The sequence below is a fragment of the Gekko japonicus genome, unplaced genomic scaffold, assembly GCF_001447785.1.
Source record: "Gekko japonicus isolate JY-2015 unplaced genomic scaffold, Gekko_japonicus_V1.1 scaffold2677, whole genome shotgun sequence".
NCBI lineage: Eukaryota > Metazoa > Chordata > Lepidosauria > Squamata > Gekkonidae > Gekko > Gekko japonicus.
Window position 1 is genome coordinate 13097 of NW_015176528.1, and position 328 is coordinate 13424.

Consider the following 328-nt stretch of genomic DNA (forward strand, 5'->3'; position numbering starts at 1 on the left):
CAGCTTGCACATGTTCTTGAAGCTGAGCTGGAGGGCCTCGAAGCGGCAGATGGTGGTCTGCGAGAAGACGTTGCCGTAGAGGGTGCCCAGCGCCAGGCCCACGTCGGCCTGCGTGAAGCCCAGCTTGATGCGCCGCTGCTTGAACTGCTTGGCGAACTGCTCCAGCTCGTCCGACGTGGGCGTCTCCTCGTCCGAGTGGTCCGGGCAGTGGTGGGGGTGGTGGGCGCCCAGCGGGTCGCCGTGCTCCGGGGGCGCCTCGCCGCGCAGCACCGGGTGCAGCCCCTGCGGCGTGACCGAGGCCGGGGGATGGGGCGGCGGGGGCGGCGGC

At 72.0% G+C, this 328-nt stretch overlaps 1 protein-coding gene across 1 annotated transcript in view; it reads right to left on the reverse strand.

The window, feature by feature from the left end:
• The window catches only part of LOC107124042 (POU domain, class 3, transcription factor 4-like), a gene marked incomplete at its 5' end in the record, with an annotated part of 3579 nt that extends 3252 nt beyond the window's left edge, over nt 1-327 (reverse strand). Inside the window, 1 exon segment of the mRNA XM_015427426.1 lies at nt 1-327. This exon segment is cut by the window's left edge and continues 34 nt beyond it. Within this exon segment, the coding sequence (XP_015282912.1) occupies nt 1-327 (327 nt within the window).
• Nucleotide 328: the final 1 nt, after the last annotated feature.